The sequence below is a fragment of the Gorilla gorilla genome, chromosome 17 (assembly GCF_029281585.2).
Source record: "Gorilla gorilla gorilla isolate KB3781 chromosome 17, NHGRI_mGorGor1-v2.1_pri, whole genome shotgun sequence".
Taxonomy (NCBI): domain Eukaryota; kingdom Metazoa; phylum Chordata; class Mammalia; order Primates; family Hominidae; genus Gorilla; species Gorilla gorilla.
The window spans coordinates 41952606-41979401 of record NC_073241.2 but is presented as its reverse complement, the minus strand read 5'-3'; the positions used below and the strand labels follow the sequence as shown (position 1 = coordinate 41979401).

Below are 26796 nucleotides of genomic sequence, written 5' to 3'. Positions count from 1 at the left end.
TTAATTAACTCACTGGTGATTATCCTAATAATAAGGTTAACCTTCAGTTTGAAAGATGCTGGGGTCTCTTTTCATGAGCATAATTTACAACTGTAATGACAAAATGAGGCAAGGATTTATGTCAATTAACAGGCTTACATCTATGAGATATTTTGGGTAAAAATTTTAGCATGGTACTTGGAACACAGAGAGCTGCATTTGTTATCTTGTGTTATTGTTAGTATTATGTTATTTATTTATGTTTTTTGAGACAGAGTCTTGCTCTGTTGCCCAGGCTGGAGGGCAGTGGTGCAATCGTAACTCACTGTAGCCTCAACCTAAAGAGATCCTCTTGCCTCAGCCTCCTGAGCCTGAGTAGCTGGGACTATGGGCATGTGCCACTATACCTAGCTAATTTTTTTTTTATTTTTAGTAGAGGTGGGGTCTCACTATGTTGCCCAGGCTGTTCTTTCTCCTGGCCTCAAGCAAGCTTTCTGCCTTGTCTTCCCAAAGTGCTGGGATTACAGGTGTGAGCTACCACACCTGGCCACCATTGTTCTTATTAATACTACTGAATTGGTTATTTATTGTGATTTTACTAAAAGAATTTTTTTGTCATCAAAATCGTTTGAGCCTGCATTTTTTTCTTATGACATTTCTTGGCAAAAACTCAGATTCCCTTTCAGGAATTTTCTTTGCTGAAACAACAGCCTCTAGCTATTGTGTGAAAGTCCATTCTGGTAATGTGGGTCCTCCAAGGGCATTAGCTCTCGGCTGTTTGCGTTTCAAAATTGACCCTCAAGTTTACTTTCATTTACTTTCAACTCTGTTGCCTTCTTGAAAATGTTTTAAGGCAGTACATCTAATAAGCATGAAGCATCTTACTTTTAGTTTAATCCCAAACCTTGTAGTTCTAAATAAAAAGATAGAACCACGTGCCCCTAAGGTTTTAATCTAATATCTGGTTTCTTGAACTGGGGCCAGCTCTTCATTTTTTAAAGCATCAGCAGATTCTAAATACAACTTTTGGCAACCTCCTTTTAGCATCTGACCTTGGTTCACTTAAACTAATTGTTATCCTTTCAGCAGACTGTGATTCTGAAGGGGGAAGAAACACTATACTATAAAACATTAGAGGAGTTTTTAAGATTTGGGGTATAATGCCCTCCATGTAAAATGTCTATTTTCAGTATTGCTCTCTCCCTGCCTCTACTAAAAATTAAAAAAAAATAGCTAGGTGTAGTGGCACATGCCCATAGTCCCAGCTACTCAGGCTCAGGAGGCTGAGGCAAGAGGATCTCTTCAGGTTGAGGCTACAGTGAGTTACGATTGCACCACTGCCCTCCAGCCTGGGCAACAGAGCAAGACTCTGACTCAAAAAACATAAATAAATAACATAATACTAACAATAACACAGGATAACAAATGCAGCTCTCTGTGTTCCAAACATGATGGTAGTTTATTTAAAACTAGATATAAGTATGCACTTAGAAAACATATTCAAGAACCAAGCCTCAAAAATATTAAATTTGAATGCACTCAGGATGCATGAATCTTCTGATTTATAATTATCATGTATTTTTCCTCATACAGAGCTCCTCCTATGTTCCAGGTAGATGCTGGGTGCTGAGAATGTGGAAGACTCAGCCCCTTCCCTTGTGGAGTTTATAGTCTGGGGAGGACAGAGATGTTTGTGACTCTAATGATATGTGCATTTCCATCAACATTCTACAAGTTCTACACATTCTACTAATAACATGCCAATTCAGTGGCACTTTATATGTGCAAGCCAACATGGTTTTTTCCACTGACATTCACAGGTTTTAATACAGAAAGCAATCCTGTTAAACAATTTAATTATAAAAATTCTACTGTAAACATTAAAAAGCAAATTCAGTAACCTACCTGTGGTCACACAGTTAGGAATCAGTCAGAGCTGAGATTTAAGCCCAAATCTTCTGGTCCTACATCTCATTCTTTTGCCTCAGCACCACTTAAGCCAAGATGAGACAGTGAATTCAGTTTTCCCCAAGTGTGAGATGCAAACAACTGATGATGTACAAGGTGATTTTTAGGAGGCCCACTCATGGGGAATAAGCTGTGCTGAATTGCAGGTGAGAAAGTGATTGGCTTTCCCGTTAGTTGTCTTTCAATACTTTTGATTCGCCAGGGAACCTTGGTTTGAGGCAAGCGTTCTCTCTCAGCCAAAGGAGAAGGGCCTGGCTTCAGGCTCCGAAGTAGTCAAGCAGCACTGCCTGGCTGGATTGGATGCTATTGCTTTGTTTTTGTTGTGTCGACTTTTTCCATTATCTTTACCTGAGGAAAGAGTTCTTGGCTTGGCTGGGCATGGTGGCTCACGACTGTAATCCCAACACTTTGGGAGGCTGAGGTGGGCCGATCCCTTGAGCCCAGGGGTTCGAGACCAGCCTGGGCAACGTGATGAAACCCGTGTCTATAAAAAATACAAAAATTAGCTGGGCATGGTGGTGTGTACCTGTAGTCCTAGCTACTCAGGAGGCTGAGGCAGGAGGATCACTTGAGCTCAGGGGGTCAAGGGCTGCAGTGAGCTGAGATCGCACCACTGCACTCCAGCCTGGGCAACGGAGTGAGACTTTGTCTCAAAAATGATGCGAAATTTCATTTGCAAGTACTGTAAATGTATTTGCATATACACGAGTTAAATTTACATCATTCAATAACAGAGGGAAGTGGTGAGGGGATGAGGGAAGTGGTGAAGGTGTACATGAGTGACTAAAATTTGGAAAGACCTCGTGAGTTGCTGCTGAGTCCTCCTGACTGCCTTTGTCACTTGCCTCTAGGGATTCTCATTTGCTCCTTCCCATCTGCTAGTTGCAACTTCCCAATTTCAAAGCACATTAGTGAAGTGAGTAATGTTTCAAGGGAGTACATTCAGATGACTATGGCATTCACCCAAGACCTACTGTGAGATGATGATCTCTCTGTTTTGAGAGGTGAATTCGTTCTTCCAGGATTCCCAAGGGTGGCTGTAACCACCTCTGACTCTACAGATGAGTGATCAGCACCACGTGGAAACTTCCGCCATGCTGGGATTTTTGCTCCATACCAGTGCAGACTCATTGTTTTCACTTATTTAGAATCTCATATTTACTCTTGTAGACTAAGGCTGACTGCCAAGACTTCCCTTACAAGAAGTAATCCATGTGATCTAAAGTGAGAGTATTCACATTCTTCAGTAAGATATGACATTTGGCTAAAAGTCAGTCTTTAAATAAAAGGAGAGCCTCTATGACTCTACAGATAACTTTGGGTTATAAAGTTCCATACAAGTGTTTGCTTTTAAGAGTAGGCATTGAACTTTCTGGCAGAGTAAATTGAGATGTAATCATTTTTCGCTAAACTGTTTTAAAAGATATTTCTAACCTTATTTTCTAAATTTCTAAAATAATTATCCGTTCTAAATTTTGATCTTTAGTTACCATGACTTAAGTATTGCAGGAAGAGCCTGGGAATTGTGCTGATGGGTTTTATAAATTAATAGGTGTCAAAAAAAGAGTCACAAATATCACATTAAAATTCCTTTTTCTGCTATACTTATTCATTTCCAAGCCTGTCATCTCTTAAAAAAAAAAAAAAGTATCCTTAGATTTTCAGTCACATTTGATGGAGTTTATGTGCTCTGATTTCTGAGGTGAGGACATTTAAAACTTCACAGCTCTCCAAGAAATACCAGGAAGGGATGTTTGCTTTAAAAAAAAAAGAGAAAAGAGGGACAAGAATAAAACCCCCACTCAACTTCCAAATACTATATAGAGTCAGTGAAGGAAAAATACAGACATGGGAGGAAAAATTGGAAAAAATTTTCTTGGAGACAACAGTAAAAACTGGCAGTCAGGTCAGTAAGGATGTACTGTCATCAAGGTCTCAGGTTTTCATATTAGAATGAGAATAGTAACAGGTGTCCTGATGGAGCACTGGCTGCATGCTGGGTGTGTCACACATGTTGAGTCTCACCGCCCTTCATGTGGCCATGGTGTCAGGAGGAAGACTTGCTCAGTTTTCAAATAGGAAAGTGGCAGGTGCCCTGGTATGTTTATAACAGCTTACTGTGGGACAAGTTTATAAACTGGAGGGTGGCAAAGAGACCAGTCAGGAAGCTACTGCAATAATGCAGGCAAGAGATGGGTTGGAGGCTGCTCTCCAAAGGAAGGGAGCAGCTGAATTTCCACAAAAACATCCGTCTGCTCTCTAGATGTTTTCAAGATGCCTTTTCCAAGGAGGTATTCTTACTCCTCTCTAAGGATCTGGGCGCATTTGCACAGGCTCACTGTCAAAGTCAGGTGCAGAGGTGGAGGAAATTACAGCTCTTGAGTAGTGTGAACATCCCAAACTCTGGCAATATCTGCATCAGGGGCAAAATGAAAATTGCTGTCTCTCTGAAATTTGGGGTGACAATCCTGGAGACAGGACCTAAGCCTAGCATGACTTATAGAAACACAGATACTTTCAGCTGCCTCTAAAACAGAGCAGTCCTCTTTGGGGGACCTGTGACAGATTGCTCACTGACATCACTATTTTGACACCCCATCAAATTACCATGGCCTCTTTGGGTTTGCAAGGGCGCTGCAGTGAGAACAGGGGCAGATCCAAGTTCCAGAATCTTCAAAGATTGATCTCATTGATATACATGAGAATCAAGAGATAGGCAACTCAAAAAAGTCAGCTTTGACCAAGTTTTATGTAATAAATCTAAACACATAGAAACCCTTTGGTCCAGCTTCTCCAGGACACCATCCTCATTCCATAAGAAGCAGCGGAGACTCTTGCAGGAAGAAGTAATCTGGAAATGCAGGCTTTGACTTCCAAACTGATGAAATATTCTTGTGATGAGCCCTTGAGAGCCCCTGAAGGGGGGTGCCAAAGAAACAAGGACTCCCTGAAATGCAGCTGAGAGCTTCATTATTGGCAACATGTCAGAGGCACCCAGCCTTGAGAAGACATTCCAGATAAGGGGGAGCCCCCGGCATGGCTGAGGATGTAGGTCTCTGTTATTAAACTGTTTTCTAGGGAACAAAAGAAAAGAGCAGTGCAGGCCAAGAAAGGGTTGAATATCCCCTAACACCCACCGTCTGCTTCTTACAATTAATGCTCTACTGACACTCACCCCAATTATATCAAAATCATCTCCTTTTTGGAGCCACCTTATTCTGCGTCAGTCTCTATAATCCCACAGAACATTGGCCTTGTCCAAGGAATGTTCAGCAGCCGTGAACACTCCGCAGTTACTGTTTTCATGACTATTTCCCCTTGTCACTCACTTGAAGGATATGTTTTTTTGCTCTTGCCACTTGATCAATGGTTCTCAACTTATTTCTGCTCCAGTGCTCTTGAGGGCTGTGTCACTTCATTAGCGGAAGCTGACTACCACAGTGCTTCTGAAGGTGGGAAGAAAGGGGACTTTTGAAATTGAGCAAATTTGAAGAGAAAGAAGGCAACTTGATTGAGGGTCCCTCCAGGGTGTTCATACTCACATCACCAGGAAGCATCGCTGTGCAGGTGGTGATAGGACTGTGCCACTGAACTGGCTCATTCCATAAAACGTGGTAACCAGAAATCCTTGGTGGCTTAAGACCCATGGCCAGGGTGACTTCAGAGTGCCACATGCACAGTGCAGTGCAGCAGGCACAAAGCCACAGGTTCTGAGCCAGTTTTGAGGCCAAATGGAGGCGCACTAAGTTCAGAGTGGAATGGCCTTGGCTTGGGACCCAGCTCTTCTGTTTACCAGCTGTGTGATTTCAGGGGAGCCACTCAATGTCTTTCATACTAAATTTCCTTATCTATACAACAGGATTAAAATGCTCACCCCCAATAGAGCTTCACAAACCTCATAAGCATGTATGGATCAACAGGAAATATATGACATTGCTGTGGAAAAGGCACTTGTAAAATCCCTCATACAGAGTAATATTCAATAGAATAAGAAACATATTCTAAAGCTCAGTCAGACATCATGGGGACTGTTTATAGGCATGAAAACGTGTGTGTGTGTGTGTGTGTGTGTGTGTGTGTGTGTGTGTGTGTGTGTGTGTGTGTGTATGCGGCAAACCTCAATCCCATTATCAAAAGAGAAAGAGCTATTAGGTAAAGGAAGATAATTGTACGATAACAATTGCCGAGATCATGATGGCTGCTCTGAATCCTGCAAAACAGAAAAATTCTGCACAATTTCACACTGGATTAAGTTGCAATAAAAAGTGGCCAGAGATTAGCAGCTTCTTTAAAAGATCAATGAATGTTCACATTTAGATTTCAGTTTGTTTAGAAACCTAGTTCGTGTGTCTAGATTCTTGTTTTCACCCAATCCTCACCTCTCTTACCTGTGAAGCATCACATGCTCCTTTTGCCTGCCTTTGTTCAGGACACTGGAGAATGACAGTGACCAGTGACCATTGCCATCACTGTGCCTGAACTTCTGGGGCACTCTGCTTTGTGGCCCATCAGGCAAAGTTAGGTGTCTTCAGTTGCTTTAGTGCTATAGCAATAAATAGTTTATATGGGATCTAATAAAATGTGATGCTTCGAAGCACCAGAAGAGAAGTCTGAGCAGAAAACAAAGAAATTTCACAGACTTTGCATGCCGCAGTGAGTTCATCTTCCTTCTTTCAGGGTGATGATTTTAGTCATTTTACATGCACAATTTTATTCATATGAGAAAGGGAGGAAAAAATTTATTTCAGAAGCATCTAAAAAACTTGACCCTGCACTGCCTGGAAACATACTGCACATTATGTACGGCCTTGACCTGCATCCCTTTCTTTCTGGCAGCTTTTCTGTTGAATAGGATTTTTTTCCCCTTTTTTAATATCTAGGAGTTGTGGCATTTTTAACAGACTGCATCGTTTTGGAGTAATGTTCTCTAGAGGTGGGCAACTGAGATGTATAATTATATCCTGTGGAAAATGTTGGCGGTATGAGGGGTGGGGAAGGAGGTTATTAAATCACAAAAACATGTTTCCTATTCAGAAAAAAATGACAGTATGCAGGATGTTCAATTTCCTTCTGCTCTGTGCCCATGGAGAGTACAGCGTCTTCAAGTGGGGGAGTCATTGGTATTCACTGGAGCTTCCCTGGTTTCATTTTTATTGTTTTGGAGACTTATTACTCTTTCAGAGTGGTTCCCAGGTCTGCTGCCTCTTCGCAGTATATATGAGCTAAGGTAGTCAGAGGAAACACTTTAATTACATTTTAAGTAGAATAAAAGCATAAGTATATTTATGAAAATTCTAACAGAAGGTGCAGTGAGACCATTAACTTAAATCCCAAAAATACATCTAGTGTTTTTTTCACAATAGGAAGTTCATAGTTGGTGTGTTAAATTATACCTGCATATTTAAAATCTGCCCTAAACACTAAATATTGCCTAAGTGTGCATATTATATTCAAAATCCCACCTATAAAACTTGTGCTGGGAGCAGGGGCCATCATTGCCTGCCTCGCACACCTGTCCTTAAGTTGCTGCTCTGCAGATGGGATGTCCTCAGGGGCTAAATGATGCTTTTAGCCTCTTGTTCAAAATTATGCCTGCGCTTTGGTCGAATTTGATTTTAGCAAGCCTGAACATAATTCTGTCAAGGGAAGACTCTGAGGTGAGAGTTAGAGGAGGAGTTGGAGGTTGTGCTTAAACTTGAATGTAAGGATTTGTCTCAGGCATAGAAAGATGCAAGGTGAAGATAAGCAAAATTTCCTCCCAGAGACCAGAAGCCAGTCGTTGGCATATGCTTCGAAAATCCTTACTCCAAAGAACAAAGCTCTTTTCTTTCTATCACACTGGGAGGATTCAAAACCTGATTGTCTTTACTTTCAACAAGTTTGAGAGGAACCCTTCTTTTCTACAATATAAATTATTTGGTGATTACTTCCCAAGAATATTGGTTCAGAGTAGAATTCTTCTTAAAGCATTCAGTATTCAATTTCTGTAATTTTAAAAGAACATGTGTAACTTTTGACCTCTTAAAGATAAAAAAGATAGCTAAAGAACCTTTTATTCTTGCCCAAAGAAAAATGCACAGGCGAACATCTTATAAAATGTGCATTGACTTTGCTTAATTTATTAAAAGATATTTAAAAGTGAAAAAGTATGTGAAAAGGAACATAATAGAATAATTGCATAGTAAAGTTACACATAACCCAATGTTATTTGATTTTCCTCAGGCACATTTTACTGTTGTGTTTATTAGTGATTATGTCCATCTCATGGTCTGCCAAGAAAAAAAAAAAAGGAAGGAGGGTGGACTCACAGGGTCGTTAGAGAATCCTCAGTCTCTCTAGGGAAGGAAGAATAAAGGAAGTATATCTGCCACCTCTGCAGCTGCACATCTGTGGCAGTCCTGGCTGCAAACTAGACATGAAGCAGTATTCTAAGGCACTGACGGCAGTGTTCCTATCCCAGTTACTGTACTTGCCCTGAGAATTGATAGCCAGGAAAGCAACCAGGGGCACACAGTCTGAGAGATCCATGTACCGTATCATGGCTTCTCTGAATATTCAGTGGCTCCAGAGCTACAGATGAAGTTTTATTTTCTAACTAAAAATTTAAACAATTGGTTTTTGTCTCACTTTAGGCATAAGAGGGAGTCTAAAATAAATATTTTTCAGATATCTTGAACGTATATGCTAGAAAAAAGCCATAACATTCGAAACTGGATCCATCTTAGGAAAAAACATTTTTAATCTCCATAACAAAAGGAAATAAAAGCCAAGGCAACCAATCTAGAAAGCCTTTCCCTTTTCTCTCTGGGCTCCCATAGGTTTATTACTTATTTTCTAAGCCAGGGGTAAGGACACATGGTCTTAATAATCCAAATGCATCCATGAGGAAATTGGCTATATAATTGGAAGGAACACTTACGGAAAATGCAAGACACCGTCACCCTATCTGTATGGAGTCAGGAGACAGTGACATTTATCTATGGAGGCACTAGTTATCTGACCTTTTCCTCAGAGCATTTCTAATTTTGTTTTGTTTTTTAAAAAACACATTTTGCCGTTTATAGTGATTCATATAATTCCTGGATAAGAAGTTGGGAGGCTCATTGCAAGAAGTTGAACTTTTCCTGCAGTGGTTTCCATGCAATGAACACATATCATGTATGAGAAGAAAAATTCCTGTTTTATAAAAGTAATCAATAGTTAAAATTTAGATGACTTTTTTATATTCTTTTGTTGTAAACTTTCTTTCAGAGACAAGCAGAGATAATCTTGGCATGGAAAACAATTGTTGGCCATGTGTATTTAAGTTGACTTAATAGTGTTTTCTTCTCAAGGTCATTGGGGTAAGAGTGGTAGAGAAAAAGCAGTGGATAAAGAGTCAGAAAACACTGACTTCGGATCTAGGTTGTGTTAGAAGATGTTGAGGTGTCTGTCTTCATCTCATGTCCCTCAGCTGTAAGGGACAGCTCATGTCCTCTCCTCCAGTGAGGATCCGGTGAGAGGATGGACTCATTCATCTGCACATACTTTTGATGCTCTCATAGTAAGTGCTCAGAGATGGATAAAACTTGGGCCCCATCTGCAGGAAAACATTCTGGGAACTGTAGTGCTCAAATGCAGTACAATTGGTTATTATTTCATTTGTTGATTTGTGTCTGTTTCTTGGTCACCAATTAAATGAAAATAATACAACTAAAATAACTATTTTTAAATACAAGGGCTATTGGCAGTCCTGTGATAACCACAAATGCTGAAGAAACACAGCTGTGATGTGAGCATCATTCCCCACAAGGGAGCCTCTGTGTGTCCAGAGAGGGCAGGGACCCTCATGTGGCTCGGGTCCCCACGTGAAGGCTCAGGGAATCTAGGGGCATTTTCTGTGTGAGTTGAGGCTGTGGATTTACTGGAAGACTTCAGGGTCTCAAAGTCAGTTTTCTTCTTCCATCTTCCTACAAAAAACAAAATCTGAGAACTTTTTAGATGGGTGGAAAAGGCAGAGGGAAGTGAAATTGGTAATTAATTATGACAAACTCAAAGTGGAATTAAATTTTTGGAAGTCAAATAGTAGTTATTACTCAACTATAAAATTATTGTCATTCATAGAGTAACAAAGACAGTATTCAGAAAAAGAGTATCTGACTTTAAAATCCCTGAAGCTATTTTTAAATGCATGTTATGTAGCAGAATAGAAGCTACATGTTTGAATAAATCCCCTGATTATATAAAGGTCTTGTTCTAGATGGAATCAACTAGCGATTTTTAATGATAGTATTTGTATTGAGTTAATTTATTAATAACCTGAAAATGTTTTTATTTGTATTTGCCCTGTATCATACAGGGTTTTACTTTTTGTATTAGTCCATTCTCATGCTGCTGTGAAGAAATACCCAAGGCTAGGCACAGTGGCTCACTCCTGTAATCCCAGCAGGTGAATCCCAAGGCGGGTGAATCGCTTGAGGTAAGGAGTTTGAGACCAGCCTGGCCAACATGGGGAAACCCCATCTGTACTAAAAATACAAAAATCAGCTGGGCGTGGTGGTGCATGCCTGTAATTCCAGCTACTCGGGAGGCTGAGGCACAAGAATCATTTGAACCCAGGAAGCAAAGGTTGCAGTGAGCTGAGATCGTGCCACTGCACTCTAGCCTGGGTGACAGGGTGAGACTCTGTCTCAAATTAAAAAAGGAAAAAGAAAAAAGAAATACCCAAAACCAGGTAGTTTATAAAGGAAAGAGGTTTAATTGATGCACAGTTCCACAGGGCTGGGGAAGCCTCGGGAAACTTACAATCACGGCAGAAGGGGAAGCAAACACGTCCTTCTTCACCTCGTGACAGCAAGGAAGAGTGCCGAGTGAAGGGTGGGAAAAGCTGCTTATAAAACGATCACATCTCATGAGAACTCACTATCAGGAGAACGGCATGGAGGTAACCACCCCCATGATTCAATTACCTCCCACCAGGTCCCTCCCACAACACATGGGGATTATGGGAACTACAATTGAAGATGAGATTTGGGTGGGGACACAGCCAAACCATATCACTCTTCAACTAGCGATGCATAGTGTGAGTCTGTTAATACACCTGTTCATATATAGCACATCTGATCCTACCATGTTTTTGAAATGATAAATATAAGGTAAAAACTATTATGCTAATAAAGTGTTGCCTATGATCACGACTAAGGGACCTTAAGGTGAGCAGATTAAACCTCTTAACTCTTAGGTTTGTAGTGTTATTTTTTTCAATCTTCTGTGTTGTGTTTTAAAATGGTGTTGCTCAACTGTTTTATTGGGTGGATGTACAGAGGACAAGATCTGAAGCCTGAGGACAGGACAGACCTGGGGCTAGGGTCTTCTCCAGCCAGTCTCTGATGCAAGCTCGGTTGTATGGTAACAGCAGTGTCCATATCCACCAGGCCACAGAAAAGGCATGGACTTGACAAACTATGTCACTAATTACTGGATTCCAAACATAAATGATGAACACATAGCTCCCACTCTCAGGGAGTCCACAGCCTGGTGGCAGAGACAGACACAGAAACAACAGAGGATGCCAGGCACTGTCCACTTAGTGGTCAGAATACTATGCAGCACACAGGCAGGCAGAGTGGGGCACAGACACCCCGTGGCGTCTGCGAGCAGTGTGTCCTACTGCAGCAGTGCTAAGCAACAGTTTACCTCATGGGGGAGAGTTGGACCCATAAAAAGGAATAAATATATTCTACCTAGCGACAGACTAATCTGAAAATATTGTAAATGGTGGAAATGGCCAAGACGGCGGAACACCACAGGTGAGATGGAGACCGGGGAGGAAGGAAGAGCTTCTGTTTGGGAGAGAACTTGACAGCCACCCTGGAGCACATCTGAGGACACGAGTCCCTAATGCCATGTTCTCTGGCCCCAAAGCGTTCCCAAATGGTGCTCTCATTCATCTGCTCACCCTTCATCTCTTCCTCTTTCCCTCTCTCTTCCTTCCGAGTGGGTGCCAGGAAGTATATGAGTACCGTGGCAAAAACAAGAAATAGCTTTACTGAATCCTGTTCACTTCCATCCTTTTCCCATAACCTCCTCACATAGTTGACCACATAAAGGTAAAATGTAGTGTGAACTAAAGTGGAAATAAAGACACACATTTTTTTTTTACTTGTCCACTGAGAGTAGGGGACATTTTCATTACAACTTGAACAAAAAAAAATTGAATAACCTGAAGATTAAAGACTCCAGGCATCATAGTGCCAAATCCCTAAATAAATGGACATCTAAACTCCATTAAAAATGAAGAGAAAACTTTGGCAGAGTTTATTACAGGATTTTAGCCTGGAAGTCATGAAGTCTCAGCTTACCTACTCTCATGTTTTAGCCAAAAATAACCTTTCTTCAATTAGCAATTAGGGAGAAAAAGACATCACTGTATCTCTTACAAGAATATTGAAAAATGACAATATAATTAAGAAATTGAGTGAAACATTAATTTTTCTGTATTAAATATTCAGGTGAGATGGGGATGAACAGTTGACCATTTTTACTCGGTTATACAGAGAAATTGTGGGTTCACTCTTCAGCCTCCATCCCTGTGTTTGTAAGGTACTAACTAAAGGAAAACAAAGTTTAGAAAAAGCTAAATGAAATATTTAAAATATAAATGTAGTGTAATAATCCTTTGTCTCATTTCTGTCGGCATTCTTTCCTTCTTGACCCTTGTTCTACGTTTTTTAAGAGCATCCTCCATCGTTAAGATCCCTCTGTTTACTGCGCCAAATTGTAATTCTCAGTCTCACTTTCCTTCTAGAGCTTCTTTGAAGGGCAGTCTGCACCATGGGACTCGGCTAAGAAAGATGAGAACAGAATGAAGAACAGATACGGGAATATCATTGCATGTAAGTGTCAACAGTGTCATTGTGCTGTTGTAGAACTTCCTTTTCGCATCTAGTAAGATTGACCACCAGGCTCCTACAGAGGAAATTTACAGTGCAATTACCTCCTTCATCCTTCTAGAACAGCTGGTGTTAACGCTCGTACTAAAGAAAGGAATAACTATCTACCCCCACTTCATCATTGTACTGTTGTCGTGGGCCCTGTTTTCCTTTTAGATTTAAGGTTTGGGTAACACAGGTAACGTTAAGATGCTGAGAAGGAAAATGCATTTTGGATGGAGTAAACATTATAGTCCTAATGTTTCCCAGCTGCTACGTGAGAATGAATGGAAATAATGATGCACAGCTTGCCTTAATGCAAAGAGCTCAGAGTTCTTGGCAAACATTAACTCATTAATCCTGTGGACACTGGGTTAGGTAGGTCAGTAATAGCCCCATTTTAAGGACAGGAAACTGAAACTCAGAAGTTAAATGATACTCCCCATATCACAACACTCATTAGCAAAATAGCTAGGATTATAGCTTAGACATTCCCAGTGCCTGTGAAACTGAATGTTACCAACCCGTAATGCCTTGGATGGTTTTTAAGTTGAGCCCAGCCTCATTAATGTTCCGTAGCAATGCTGAGACACGCGCTAGATTGATGAAACCCCTTCTCCCAGGGCCCGCACTATCCATCCCCCACACTAAACTGCTCTCCGACATCCATGACTGCATCAAGGCACTGACAGGCCCGCTGTAGTCGCCTAACGTAATTAATACTATTTATAAAGATACATAAATTTTAAAAAACAACACAACAATGCAGATTAGGCCAAGAGAACATCTCGCTCCTCGTGTCTCATTTCTTACGAGAGAACAAACTTGGGAGGTTTGGTTATTCCAGAGGAGCAATCTATTAGCTTTATTGATTGTGAAAGTGCTGTTAAACTGTCTTTGCCTGAGTTCACATTTCTTAGTGTGACAGTACAGATTGTCTACCAGTGCTGCCCACAGAATTTCCTGTGACTGCAGAAATGTTTCATGTCTATGCTGTCCCAGACGGTAGCCATGAGCCACATAGGAGTAGCTGCACTGTGTACTTGGAATATGGCCGTACGACTGAGAAACTGAATTTTACTTTATTTCTTGTTTTTGCTGTTCAAGAGTTTGACAACATGAATTTTAAATTGTATTTAATTTTAACTGTTTTTAATTTAAACAGCCCATGAGGCTAGTGGCTACTACATAGGACAGCACAGATTTCAGTGTGTTGTAGAAAAAGAAACTGGGGGGTAGAGTGGAGCTTACATATGACACAAAACGTCCCAGCTGAGCACATGCTGCTTTCCCTCCAGCCATCAAGAAAGCCAGATCGCCAGTGTTGCCAGGTATAAATGCTAGCTTCATGTGTTTTGTAGGTTGGTTTTAGAGCGTGCTGTATTTAGTAGCATTGTAGTGGTCATGTCACAGTCCTTTGTAGGTAGGAGATGCTGTCCTGAGGTCTAGGGTTGATTACTCCTCAGTGGATCCCATCAACACTTGTGGGATGCATTCTTGATACTGGACACTGAGGATGCAAAGGCCATGGAGATGAGATGGTGCCCCTGTCCCCAGGACAAACCCAACCGGGCAGTCAGATCGCTGTGGCAGTAGTCCAGCGCCGTGACACAGGGTTTTGTTGCAGCCTGGTACACAGTGTTCTAGAGGCTCAGAGAAGGAAAACATGGTTTCTTGGTCTATCTAGACCCTTCCAAGTTCCTTCATTTTCTCTGGGAGCCCACTGAAGCTTTGCGCTGTTAGAAGAATTCAGATTTCTCCTGATGGCTGCGAGATCCTTTCCAGGAGTCCCTTCAGCTCTGCAACAAACTCACAGAGAGTCTTGGAAGTGAAGTGGGGAATCCCCTTCCCATACCAAGTGGAAGGGACATTGCTGAGCCTATAACCTCATCACTGTAGCATCACTGATGTGGCCTCATGCTGAGCATACAGAATGCAATGAATGTCAAGGGATGTAGCCTTGGGTATGCTGAGAGATCCAGCTAGCCTTTCTCCAATACAACATTGAGTCTGCTTCTTCCCAATGTATAGTTTAGTACCTCCTCATGGAGACACTGAGATATATTTTTGAATCATGAGTGAAAAAAGCTAGCATTTGCTGAGCACTTACATATGCCAGACACTACTCTAAGCACTTTGCACATAGAAACTTGCTCACTACAACACCACGAAATAGGTAATATTTTTGTATCTATTTTATAGGCGAGGAAATTGAGGGATAAAGAGGGTTAAAGAGTTTCACAGTTAATAAGGTATGGAGGCAGGATTCCAACCCAGGAGCAGCTTTTATAACCACTGCTGGATGGGTGCTGGGATGACTGGTCCCACTGGCTTGGTTTTCACCAGGTGTGGTGGCTCATACTTGTAATCTTAGCACTTTGGGAGGCCGAGGTGGGAGGATTGCTTGAGGCCAGGAGTTGGAGACCAGCCTTGGCAACAAAGCAAGATTCTGTCTCTACAAAAAAATTTTAAAAATTAGTTGGGCGTGATGGTGCGTGCCTGCAGTCCCAGCTACTCAGGAGGCGGAGGCAGGCAAACATGAGGATGGCCGTGTATTGATTGTTTCCTTTCTATAAAACGTCTGCAGGCTCCCCACCACATTCCAAGCAGATTTTCTCCTTTAAACCTCCAGAGATCCTGCCCATTTGTCTCCACTTGGCCCGTGTGGGTATTTGGTGTACAGCTGTTTGTCACAGGAACACTGAATTCTGTTCCTGTACCCCTTGCTTGTCACAGCTGGACAGAGAGTATGTACTTAAAAGGGTCCAATAATCCATCTCTTCATTCAGTAAATATTTATTCATCACTTTCTTTTTGCCAGACTCTGTGGGAGGCACTGCTATAAAAGGATAATGAAGGCTGAGGCGGGTGGATTACATGAGGTCAGGAGCTTGAGACCAACCTGGCAAACACGGTGAAACCCTGCCTCTACTAAAAAGACAAAAATTAGCTGGGCGTGGTGGCATGTGCCTGTAATCCCAGCTACTCGGGAGGCTGAGGCAAGAGAATTGCTTGAACCTGGGAGGTGGAGGTTGCAGTGAGCTGATCATGCCACTGCACTCCAGCCTAGGCAACAGAGCAAGACTCCAGAGGTCTCAAAAAAAAAAAAAAAAAAGGAAGATAATAAAACACAAGATACTGCCCTCCTAGTAGTTACAGTCTAGTGCAGGGGGTTGGCAAACTTTTTTCTGTAAAAGTCCAGTAGTAAATGTGTTAGCCTTTAAAGGCTAATCTCAGTCTCAGTTCAGCTTCTTGGCTCTGCTGTTTTCATGCAAAAGCAGCCACAGACAATACAGAAACAGATGGGTCTGACTATGTTCCAGGGAAACTTTTTTTCAAAGCCAGGCAGTGGGCTACTTTTGGCCCACAAACAGTAGTTTGCTGACTCCTGGTTTAGTGAAGAACAGATTCCACAAGGGGAACTTTTTCTTACCCCCCAGGGCACATTTCTACCACCAAGATAGTTTTCAACTCTCAGGACCCTGAACTTGGGATCAATTTTTTCAGCACCCCAAATAGAGGTATCAAATGTGATTTGTGTGTCTGGCACAATGTTGTCAGAGGTGGGATGGGTTTAAATCTACCTCCTACCACCATGAATTTTCAGTCTGTGGCCAGATCAGGATAAGACATGCATGAAATAATAGATCTCAGGTCCATAAATAAATGGAGAATGTGTTGTGAGGACACCACTGGGGACTTGCAGGAGAAGGGTGAGTGGATGAGCGGCAGACTAATCAGGAAAAGACCTCTCAGGCAAAAGAGAAGGTCATAGGGTTTGGAGATAGGAGGAGCAGTTTGGAGTCCTTGTCCTACCACATACTGGCTCAGTGACCTTGGGTGAGTCGTGAGCCTTCTCAATGTCAGAATTTCCTGACAAGATCACGTGTTGTGGAAATGAACAGCAATGCCACATTAAAAGAACATTGATCGTTGTTACCTGAAAAAAAATCTCACTTCTTCATTACTTCTGTGTTACTCCTCTTGAGTTTAGCAGATTCATTACTTCATAAAAAAAAAAAAAAATCAGCATGTTGAAGTCTCAGATCCAAGTCATGAGCTGGTAGGTAATTCAGGGACCATCCTGCTCCTTACTGGTGAGCAGTTCTGTGTGCAGTGGCCCACTTCTGCCCAGGCAGGACTCTGGCTTCTGTTTCCGGGCATTGCGGTGGGCTGTCATTTACCCATGACCTCTGGGGCTACGTTTTCTAGCCCCCACCGCCCTCCATCCCATCCCTTCCAGTGCTCTTTTAGTGTTTCTTTACTGGGTTGTGTTATTTTTGTATCTTTCTAGGGACAGTGTCAAAAAGAGACTTCTCTGTCCAGCCTCCTAATCTTCCTCTCACCTTCCATGGCGTCCTGAAGCCCTTCCCTGGGTATCCGTGTTACCCCTTCCTCTAGTTTGCTGTTGCTTCCTGTACCCACACACACATAATGACCCACACATAACATCATGACTCACACGTACATAGTGGCTGTTTCTTTATGGGCATAGTGAATAGTATTACTATCCCCTGCCTAAAAATTATGTAACTGTAGAAAAGTCAGTTCCACTGCCTGTAAAGTCTGCTTCCTAGAGCCTCGGACTTGGGATAACACCACTAACTAGGATAAGGAATTGGGAATTCAGTCAGCATATCTTAGAGATTCTTGTTAGTGCTTTTCGAAGAACACAGAAGTGGTGTAATGATCACATTCATTGTTTTTGCAGCAGTGTTTGCATATAAAATAGTTTTAATGGTCCTTAAAACTGTTTATTGGCTTTTGCTCTTAAGTAAGTTAACTTTTCCCTTATTTACACTATAAATTTGCTGAGCTAGCCCCTTCCAAATATAAACCAACACCCTACCCACCATTACCGCCCCTCCACACACAAGCATAGCCCTCCTAATACTCTCAACAGTTCCTAATTATAATTAACTCTAAGCTTAAGGCACACACCAAATCTCCCTGCTAACGAGGCAGCCCCCTTGCAGCCGGCTCCTCTTTCTAGGGACTGGCAATTGGAGATAATGAGCCAGAATCTGCAGAAGCTTCCCAGGCTCCCTTCCTCCTCTCCTCTGATCTTTATTCAACAAGTGTATATTGATCTGCCATGTGCCAGGCACTGTGCCAAACCACAGTCATTCTTTCAACAGATATTTGCTGAGTGCCTGTTATACACCAGGCACTATTCTAGGTGTCAGCGACAGAGCAGGGAACAAAGCAGACAGGATGCTATGCTGGTGTCGTGCTGCACCTTCTTGTGGGGAAGACAGGAGCAATTGCTGAGTGCAGGGTGTAACACCCATGTTAGGAGGTGAGCACCCAGAAAGGAAAATGAAGCAGGGAATGGAGATTGGTCAGGGTGGGTGATGTTTTTAGATTGTGGTCAAGAAAAGCCTCCCTGAGGGGATGAGATGCCAACCAGGACTTGAAACAGGTGAGAAGACGGAGGAGTGTGGCCACCCAGGTGGCCGGTACAGCAGGGAAGGCTGTGCTGCCGGAGCAGCGGGAGTGGGATAGGGGCAGAGGTGGGAGATGCAGGGACTCTGGGGTGACCACAGGAGCAAGAGCTGACAGGGCATCTGCCCTCCTGAAGCTGACGGTCCTGGAAGATTTCGTGGGGGAGAAGGGGGTGATGTAAATGATTACAAAATAAAATTCAAGTTAAGGGCACAGAAGGAGTTAACATGGTACCGTGAGAACTCACAACGTGGGGACTGAGTGAGGAGGTGTGGGTAGGCCTCCCTGAGGATGGGACATGGAAAACAACTGAACAAGAGGGGACGGAGCAGGGAGGATGCTGCAGAATTGGGAGGGGTTCATGTGAACAGGCCCTGTCATGCCGGGGAGCCCCTTGGGTCTGAAGAACTAAAGGAAGGCTGGGTGGCTGGAGCTGGAAGGACAGGGGTTGGGCAAGAGAAGGAGGGAGGTGGAAGCCAGACCTACAGAGTCTTCTGGGGCAGGTTGAGGACTTTTGTCTTTATTATAAGAATAAAGGAAACTTCATTAAAGGGGTTGGGGGGGGTGTTAATAAAATTTCATTGGAAAATTTAGATCTGACTGCAGACAAAGTAGGTTCGAAAGGGACAGCTGCTGAGGAATTTCCAGTAGCCCGAGTGTGACATGATGATGATGTTGGCTAGAAAGAAACTAAGTAGATGAATTCAGAAGAAGTAATGGACCCAACTGAAAGATGGATGGGAGACAGGGTGAGGAAGACAGAAGAGCCAGAGATGACTCCTGCGTTTCCGACTTACTGGAGGATGAATGGTTAGATGGATGATGGGCAGTTGAACAGGTAGACACATGGAAAGATGGATGGGCCATTCCCTTCCAGTATTATCCAGGGATAATACTGGAAGGGAACCAGCTGTGGAGAGGAGCTCAGGTTGGCATGAGATCAACAGCAGCTTATGAGTTTGATTTGGGGACATATTGAGATGCTTTTGAAACATGCAAATGAGATGCCAAGCAGACAGTTCTGTAGACTGCTGTGAAATCTGAAAGAGAGGGGTCTGGGCTGGATTATAAATCAGTGACCCATTTCATGGGTCATATGGGTGGTGGTAGAAGCCATTGGCAGGAGGAGGTGATCTGTGGAGGGAGCAAGGAGGGCATAGAGAGTCCAAGACCCAGCTAAAGGGGCTTTAATAATGGGCGGTCCTGAGACAGAACTGCTCAGCGGTGCAGGGAGCACTGTCTCACGGAGAGAAGGGGTGCTGCTAGTGTCCTGTTGGTAGATCTAGTAGATCTAGTACAACAGAGACTCTGATGTAGTGCTGAGGACACGAGGTCCCTTCTGAGGTGGGTTACCATGCCCTCCTACTCCATTTCCTAACAACGAAGTGTGACTAGTCAGTGACTGGAGCTTTGGACCTACCCCAGATTCTTCTAACCAGTGAGCCAATCTTGGTTGCTCACATTGAAGGCTTCACTTTTCTAACATTTTGTTTTATAGCAGTGTGCTTCTCTCTGCTAATTGAGTGACTCCAACAGCGTCTTTGAACGGAGGGAACCAGAGTTTAGTTAGGTAAGAGTGGACTGGCAGAGCGAGCTTTTGGCATTAAATTCAGGTGGGCACGAGCAAGAGAGAAGCAGATGGACACAATATGTTTAGGAAGGCATAGGGCAAAATAAATAAATCCCTGCCAGGATTCTGAAGAATAAAGAGACAGCTCTGACACAGGAATTAGTCAGTCAGAAAAAGAGTTAGAAAACAAGGCAAGACCCACATGAAACCAACAGGAAGAGGAGAGTTCGTATGAAGCCACCGTCATCGAACTCAAACTTCCTGCTCAGAACCTGCATGGCAGAGCTGGGAACCAGGTGGAAACAAGCAGGGAGACTGCACTGGAGGTGGCATCTCCACTGGGTAAGGCGCCAAGCACTTCCTGAGTTGCAGGCACACTGGGTCTCCTGCAGATCCTACCTTGAAACAAGCACAAGAGCAATCCTCAGCCCAAATGCGGCCACGGGAGGAGCAAATCCATTATTTGCAGAAATCAGTTGTAATTAAAATTAATTTCCAGCCTTCTCTCAGAGGCTAAATGTTACCTTGATAATTGTGATTCCAATTTACATATGTCACCAGTATGTAGCAGAGAGAAAGAATTGGTTAGAGGTGAAAGATTATCAGTGATACACTCGATTTCTGCCGCTGTGGGAATATCTAATCACACACAAGTTAAAATTGCATGACTATTGTCAATATCCGTCATGTTTAATATGGAAGTGTTAAAATATTTGAAGTTACTTAGAGATATTTTTAAACGTAATGTTACCTGATGGAAAGGGCAGAAATACCATGTTTTACAGACTTAGGGTGGGGCATAGACCTGCCCTAAATCTCGCGTCACCCCAGTCCAATGCATGCCTATGTACACGGGGGGAAAACCTCAGCGGATTATAATTCTTCAACGCTAAGCAGTGGTTTGTTGTGACAAGGTCTTCATGTGCTTGTTTCTTACCCAAAAATATCTGCTTTTCTCTGTTTCATCTAGTAAAGGCTTTTTTTGAGAGATATGAGACAAATAGCAAGTCGTTTTTATGCAGATGGAGTTTCTCAAAGTGGCAGAGTTTGTTACATTTCTTGATGGGGTAACATTGAGTTGTGATTATGATATAAACATAAGTTTAATTTTGATCATATTCAAGTCATGCATGGCAAATAGATTTCTTTTTCTCCAATTCATACACATTAAAGAAACTTTGTACACTGTGGAAAACTTGGGGAACATATCCCAGAATCTCACCATCCAGATTCAAACCCTGCTAACATTTTTTTTTATGTTTCATTCCAGTCTTCTTATTTTTCTGTCTCTTGAAGCTGTTGACTTTATTTTTTTTTTTTTTTGCTCTTTGTTTTTCAATGAGAATAGATGTGTTACTCTCTTTCTAATTACAAAGATAATATAAACCTTGTAGACCGTTAAAGTAGTACATAAAATCATAAAGATGATAATAAAAATCACTCCAGATTTTATCCCCTGCAGAAACCTCATTCTTCCAGTTGTCCCACTGTGCATACCTACACGTACACCAAAGCATTTGATTATTTCATGTAAATAGACTCTTATTAGACATGCTGCCTTGTAGCCTGCTCTTCTTCACTCTGTAATATGTCCCAGAGATCTTTCCAGGTAAATAAATTAAAGGCCTGGTAATCCTTTTGAATGATTTTATCAGATTTTTTGCTTGTTTGCCCACCATTCTTCAGTCTCCTGTTTATATCATTGAATGGTTACCAAGGTGGTGTTAGGAAAAAGACGTCTGTTTTAGAAAAGCAGTCCTTGGCATGGATTCACTAGTGAGGGAAGCAACTAGAGGCAAAAATGAAATAGTGCAGATGAAAATGATCAGGTCTTGAATTAAGTCATTGGCACTAATAAGACAAGTGATAGCTAACTTTCACTTACTTCTTATTGTATACCAGCTACTTACTAATGATTACTTATATTAATTCACTTAATCCTCACAAAACTCTATAATATAGGCAGTATTGTTATTCCAATTTTACAGTTGGGGAAACTGAGGCACAGAGAGGTCAAATAACTTCTCCAAGGCCACACAACTAGAAAGCAGCATAACTGAGATTCATACAGGGATTCTGGCTCGGGAGCCCGGGATCCTAACCTCCGTGCTCCACTACACAGAAATAGGGATAGGTTGTTGAGCAGATACCAGGAGATTAAAATGTGGAAGTTATTGAAGAGCATTCAGCATGTCTTCAGACGTTTCTCCTGTTTCCTTTTTAAAAGTATCTCCAGCTCCTCTTCCCTGAAAGATTGGCTGCTTCCAGTTTTCAGTTCTGCCCTGCTCTGCTGTTCCCCAATAAGCATACTGGCTCTTTGTGCTTTGAAGATTTTATTGGTAAACTTCAACAAGGATGTTGCTTTTATTCACAGAAAAGGGGTAATTTTTTTTTTTTTTTTTTTGGACGGAGTTTCACCCTTGTTGCCCAGGCTGGAGTGCAATGGTGCGATCTCGGCTCACTGCAGCCTCTGCCTCCTGGGTTCAAGTGATTCTCCTGCCTCAGCCTCCCGAGTAGATGGGATTACAGGCGCGCATCACCACGCCTGGCTAATTTTGTATTTTTGGTAGAGACGGAGTTTCTTCATGTTGGTCAGGCTGGTCTCGAACTCCCGACCTGAGGTGATCCGCCCGCCTCGGCCTCCCAAAGTGCTGGGATTACAGGCGTGAGCCACTGCGCCTGGCAACGTAATTTTTTTTAAGGGGAACTAACTGTACTGTGTTCCAGGCACCTGATAATACTATGCATTATCTTATTTGGTCCTCCCAGAACTCCTAGAAAAGTAGCCCCTTGTCACCCGTTTTTACAGATGAAGCTCAGCAGGACTCCAGATTTGTGCAGATGCATGTGAGTTGTAGAGCCAGCATCAAATCATGGTCTCGGACACCAAAGCCCCTGTTAGTTTGATTTCCTGCAAAATGTGAATGTGAAATGGCTTTGGAATAATCAAGGAAAAGCACCCATGCTGGCAGAGAAATACAGATGGTAATTAAAAACTACAGCTCAGGTCTTCTCAAACTTAGCAGGCTGTGTCCCCCAGAAATACCAAGTCCTCATAGTCTTGACCCCGTGGTTTTCATGGTTAGTAATTGACCTGTTGTTAACCACAAAACTGGTTGAATTCTACAGATCCTATGCCTAGGCAGTTGAGTTTTCCAAACTTTTTCCTCCCTTCAACCCCAATGGCTAGACCCTGGCCCTGAGAGAGGGCCCCTCCCAGCTGGTAAGCCTTCAAAACAAACCTGCAGAACAGGGCTTATCAGTGGACAATTGGCATTTCTTTGGATTCTTTGTCTGAGTGACTCCCACATTTGCCCGATGCCAGAAATGTCTGTGAGGCATTTCCTCATAAAAATTTGATATGATTTAGCCTCAAGAGTACCCCAAGGAATAACTGAGTTTTCCTGAAAGAATGGTTGATACATATTTGTCTTTGTAATTGGCATCTGATTCAAGGTGAATGATATTTCAAGAACATATGGTGAGGGGCATCCATATACTGATTTATTTGCCCCAACCGTCTATATCTGTTGTTTTCATAGTCATCTGAGAGCTTTGTTTGAGAGAGGACGCATAAGAATCTGCAGTTTCTGTGCCAAGTCATTCTTAGACGTCCAAGCAGCAGAGCATGGGGGAGCTGGAAGAGCCAATCATTTCACTTCTTTAGCTTTTACATTCACTGACTTAATGTGAGTGATGGTGATACTTAACTATTTCTTGTATTCTGGAAGACATAGGGATTAACTTGAGAAGTGCTGACCTGTTTCAGCCAGGAAGTGCAATCACGTGATGATCAGCCTGCTGTTCTCCATGGCAGAATACATGTCCTGCGTTCTCCACCCCAACTGGACTCTTTCTTGAGACTTACCCCATGCTCACTGCTAACACAGGTATCTCCTGGGCTTGAGGTGGATTCACTTATCAGTGTTCACTTTATTTTATCACTAAAACAAAAATACTTCATAAACTACATAATGTATGACTGTTATCCTCTATTAGAAAGCTATAGAGGCCAGGCGCGGTGGCTCACACCTGTAATCTCAGCACTTTGGGAGTCCAAGGCAGGCAGATCACCTGAGGAAAGGAGTTTCAGACCAGCCTGGCCAACATGGTGAAACCCCATCTCTACTGAAAATACAGAAATTAGCTGGGCATGGTGGCAGGTGCCTGTAATCCCAGCTACTCAAAAGGCTGAGAGAGGAGAATTGCTTGAACCCAGGAGGCAGAGCTTTCAGGGAGCCAAGATCGCGCCATTGCACTCCATCCTGGGCAACAAGAGTGAAACTCTGTCTCAAAAATAAAAATAAAAATAAAAAAAAGAAAGCTATAGAGTCACCGTCACTCCTGCCTTGATTTCATCAGGGAAAGGGAACTCACCATCTCAGGAAAATGTGCCTAGCAAAAGAATTCACAGGGCTCTAGGCTGTGAGTCCATGAATGCCCTTTCCTAGGATATCAGGGACCAGAGTGGAACATGAGCTATTATTACAAGGGAGGGATGGAAAAATTAGACTTTTTTTATTTTTGGAAAAATACACATAAAATTTACCATCTTAGCCATTTTTAAGGTCAGTGCCATTAAGTACTGTTAAAAGAAAAACTTTAGACAAATTAAATTTAGCCAGGTTTATCTGAGCAAAGACCAATTCATGAGTCAGGCAACCCTCAGAAACAGAAGAGGTTCAGAGAGCTACACCTACAAGTGTGAGTGGCAGGCTTTTGTAGGCCAAACAGAGAAGCAAAGTAGAGAAATCACCTAATTGGCTACAGCTAGGCATCTGCCTTATTTGAGCATGGTGTGATGAGTTTGGAGTTGGCTGCCTGATTGGTTGAAACCCTTCCTGTTTTATGTATTCCCTAGCACATGGTCCAATTGAAAGAAACTATGAAATATAAATGCAAGCCACATGTATAATATTAAATTGTCCTTAAATCTAATAGCCACACTAAGTAACAGAAAAAGAAATAAATTACTTAAGTTTAGTAATATATTTTATTAAATCTAATATGTCCTAAATGTCAACTTTTCAACGTGCAGTCAGTATAAAAAATATAAATGAGGTATTTTACATTCTTTTTATCGTGCTAAATATTCCAAATTTGATGTGTATTTTACACTTACAGCACAATTAGGATTAGCCTCATGTGGCTAACAGATACCCTATTAGACAGTACAGATCTAGACAATATAGTTACATTTTGCCTGGCTTTTAACTTTACATAAGTAAAAGTATGTAACATATATCTCTGTTATCCAGTATTGTAGCTACTAACTACACGTAATTGTATAAGTTCATTAAAATTAAATTAAAATTTCAGTTCCTTTGTTGCTCCAGCCACATTTCATGTGCTCAGTAACTAGTGTGGCCTTTGTACTGGTGAGCACAGATATAGAATGTTTCCATCAGCACAGAAAGTTCTACGGGACAGCATTGGTATATACTCTTCTGTGTATTGCTTTTTTTGTTGTTCAACTATGTTTGTATGATTTGTTCAAGTTGTATGTAAATGTAGCTTGTTCATTTTCATTACTAAATAGCATTCCACTTTATTAATATAATACAATTTATGTCTCCCTTCTGTTGATGGACATTTGGATTGTTTGTAGTTTTGTCAGTTGTAAACAGTATTGCTTCAGTACGTTTCAAGATGCACACAGTATCCATTTCCTCATGGCTGGGTCATAGGTCGTGGATGTCTTCAGCATTACTAACTAGCAAATTGTTTCCCAAAGTGATTGTACTAATTTTCATTTCCACCAGCAGAATCTGTGAGTTTATATTATTCCACATCCTCACCTGAACTTGGTGTTCAGACTTAAATGTTTTGCCTTTCTAGTGGGTATGTGATGGTATCTCATTGTAAGCTGGGCTTTTTTTCACTTACTGATAAAAATAAATGTTTATTGATTATATATTTATCAATATATATTTATTTATACTATTATTTTCATAGAAGTGTGCACACAGGAGGTGAAGATGAATATAAGACACAGCTCCTCTTAAATAGTTTTTGTTTTTATAGAGACAGGGTCTTGCTCTGTTGCCCAGGCAAGTGCAGTGGTGTAATCATAGTTCACTGCAGCCCCAAACCACTATGCTCAAGGGATCCTCCTGCCTCAGCCTCCCTAGGACTACAGGTGTGCTCCACCATGCTAGGCTAATTCTTTTTTCAATTTTTATTTTTTATAGAGAGAAGGTCTCTAAAAATAATAATAAAAATGTCATGTTGCCCAGGCTGGTCTTGAACTCCTGAGCTCAAGCTATCCTCCTGCCTCGGCCTCCCAAGTAGCTTGGTCTGCAGGCATATGCCATCACATCCAGCTAAGGTATTTTTGATCTGTAGGAGAAATAAATCATGTCTATAGATAACCATATATAAGAGCACCAAAAAGTGAAATCAAAGGACTATTGACATTTAAGGAAGGAGAATTTATACCCAACCACCTACTCCATATCTCTATTCAGATGGTAAACACCTCAGATTAAATATATCCAACACTGCGCGCCTCATTTCCATCACCCACCCCAAGCTGGCTTTTCTCCATGGTTCACATCTTAGTCAATGGCACCATCTTCTGCCCTTTTTCTCAGATCAGAATCCTAGAAGTCAACATGATACCTCTTCTCATCCACAATAAGTGAACTGATCATTGTGGTCAGTCCTACCACCTAAATACCCCTCAGATTCAGCCCTGTCCACTAGCCCTCTCTATGCTAAACTGCCATTGATCCCCTAGGACTGTTGCAGTAGCCTCCCCATTGTCTCCCCACTCCCACAGCCCTTCCAGTTCATCCTCAACAATTGCGGGCATCTGATGAAATGAAGCACGCCCCTGCCTGTGGCTTCCCACGGTGCTCAGGATGAAGGTCCTAATGACCTGGCCTTCCCTCCTCTCTGTTCTCATTTCCCACCACTCTCCTC

The 26796-nt window shown here is 42.1% G+C and overlaps 1 protein-coding gene across 17 annotated transcripts in view; it reads left to right on the top strand.

Moving 5' to 3' along the window:
• Window positions 1-26796, top strand: part of PTPRM (protein tyrosine phosphatase receptor type M) — an 826718-nt gene that overhangs the window by 703120 nt on the left and 96802 nt on the right. For all 17 annotated transcript variants that reach the window (XM_031003686.3, XM_031003684.3, XM_063699394.1 and 14 more), the window contains one exon: window positions 12734-12821. In XM_031003686.3, the coding sequence (XP_030859546.1) occupies window positions 12734-12821 (88 nt within the window). The remainder of the gene's footprint in view (window positions 1-12733; window positions 12822-26796) is intronic.